The 1,504-nt window shown below is 37.8% G+C and overlaps 1 protein-coding gene across 1 annotated transcript; it reads left to right on the top strand.

Annotated features, from left to right (window-relative positions):
* Positions 1 to 634: 634 nt before the first annotated feature.
* On the top strand, positions 635 to 1,144 carry LOC139849005 (uncharacterized). The gene has a single exon (XM_071838681.1). The coding sequence runs from the start codon at positions 635 to 637 to the stop codon at positions 1,142 to 1,144; it is 510 nt and encodes a 169-aa protein (XP_071694782.1).
* Positions 1,145 to 1,504: the final 360 nt, after the last annotated feature.

Here is a 1,504-nt window from a genome sequence, read left to right as displayed (position 1 = left end):
TGATTGGACTCATTTGAAGGGTAACTACATTGGCAAGATGCTTACAGCGGTAGCCAAAAATGCCAACGGGCAAATTCTGCCTGTTGCATTTGCAGTAGTTGATAATGAATCGAACGAAAGTTGGGCTAGGTTTTTGGAACTGGTCTAAACACATGTTAATGTCAGTAAAAGAGATTTATGTATTATATCTGATCGTCATGTAGGTATACCTAATGCGATGGCTAACCAGCAATATGGTTGGCATCATCGTTATTGCTTGCGCCACATTCGTAGTAACTTGATGACAAAGTTTAACAGAAACACTGAGTTGAAGAAGTTGTGTTGGAGGGCCGGTTGCACGATGCAAAGTAATAGATACAAACTTGCAGTGCGTGGAATTAAAACATTGAGTGAGGCGGGTTGAAAATATTTAGAAGACGCTGATATTCATAAGTGGACTTTGTATAGAGACAGCTTTCGTTTGCGTTGGGGTAACTTAACAACAAACACAGCCGAGTCGTTGAACAATGTTTTGCGTCATGCACGTATGATGCCAGTCAAAGCGTGTATGGATTATACATTTCACTATACAAGAGAACACTTCAACACGTAAGAAACAACCGCTCATGAATGGCAAGCACCGTTATCGAAGTCTATGTGGACACGATTTCAAGAACATGAAAAACTTGCTTCTGGTTACACGGTAACATGCTATAACCAGCAAACAGGGGTGTACAAGGTTCAATCTACATATCAAAGAAGCGGTGATGGTGGGACAAAGTATGCTGTTAAATATTTGGCCAAAAAGTGCACTTGTGGAAGATGGCAACATCAAATAATGCCTTGCTCTCATGGCATTGCAGTATGTCGCATGAGAAATAAAGATCCAAAAACCTTGATCAGTATATACTACAATACTACCACGTGGAGGGAACAATATAATTATCACTTACATCCACTAAGAGATGCCACATACTGGACCATAGCAAACTGGACAATGAAGGCCGATCCAACACGACTTATCACACATAGGTGTAGGAGACAATCACGACGACACCATAATGAAATGGATGAAAGGCACAACAGAGATACAGGTCCACCTAGGTGTGATTTTTGCTCACAACCAGGTCATAACAGGAATTCGTGTTCTACTAGGTTCGGTTAAGATATGAAGTAGTTGTAACCGTAGTTATTTGTGATCAATTGTTGTAAGTGTAGTTATGTTGTTGTAACCGTACTTATGTTTTCAATAAAAGTGTTGTTCGTAATAATGACAATGATAATAATTAAATAACTCAAACCTATTACAACTTATAGTTTGAGATGCAATTTTAAAACAAAAATAAAAAATAAAACTCAAAAAAAAAAAAAATGGATGAATTAGCATGCAATTTTAAATAAATCTAAAAAAAAAATAGCATGCAAACCGGCCTTTCAAATGCCGTTTTGATTGTTTCTACGGGTCCACATCGAAAACCTAAATACCTTATACCAGTTTCGTATAAAAACACCCAAACCAGCTTTT

This window comes from Rutidosis leptorrhynchoides, chromosome 5 (assembly GCF_046630445.1).
Source record: "Rutidosis leptorrhynchoides isolate AG116_Rl617_1_P2 chromosome 5, CSIRO_AGI_Rlap_v1, whole genome shotgun sequence".
Taxonomy (NCBI): Eukaryota; Viridiplantae; Streptophyta; class Magnoliopsida; order Asterales; family Asteraceae; genus Rutidosis; species Rutidosis leptorrhynchoides.
The sequence above is the reverse complement of the archived record's forward strand: the minus strand, read 5'-3'. Positions and strand labels throughout refer to the sequence as shown.

Bases quoted from the DNA above. Each gene is read 5' to 3' on its own strand.
- LOC139849005 (XM_071838681.1), top strand. From the start codon at position 635: ATGTGGACACGATTTCAAGAACATGAAAAACTTGCTTCTGGTTACACG.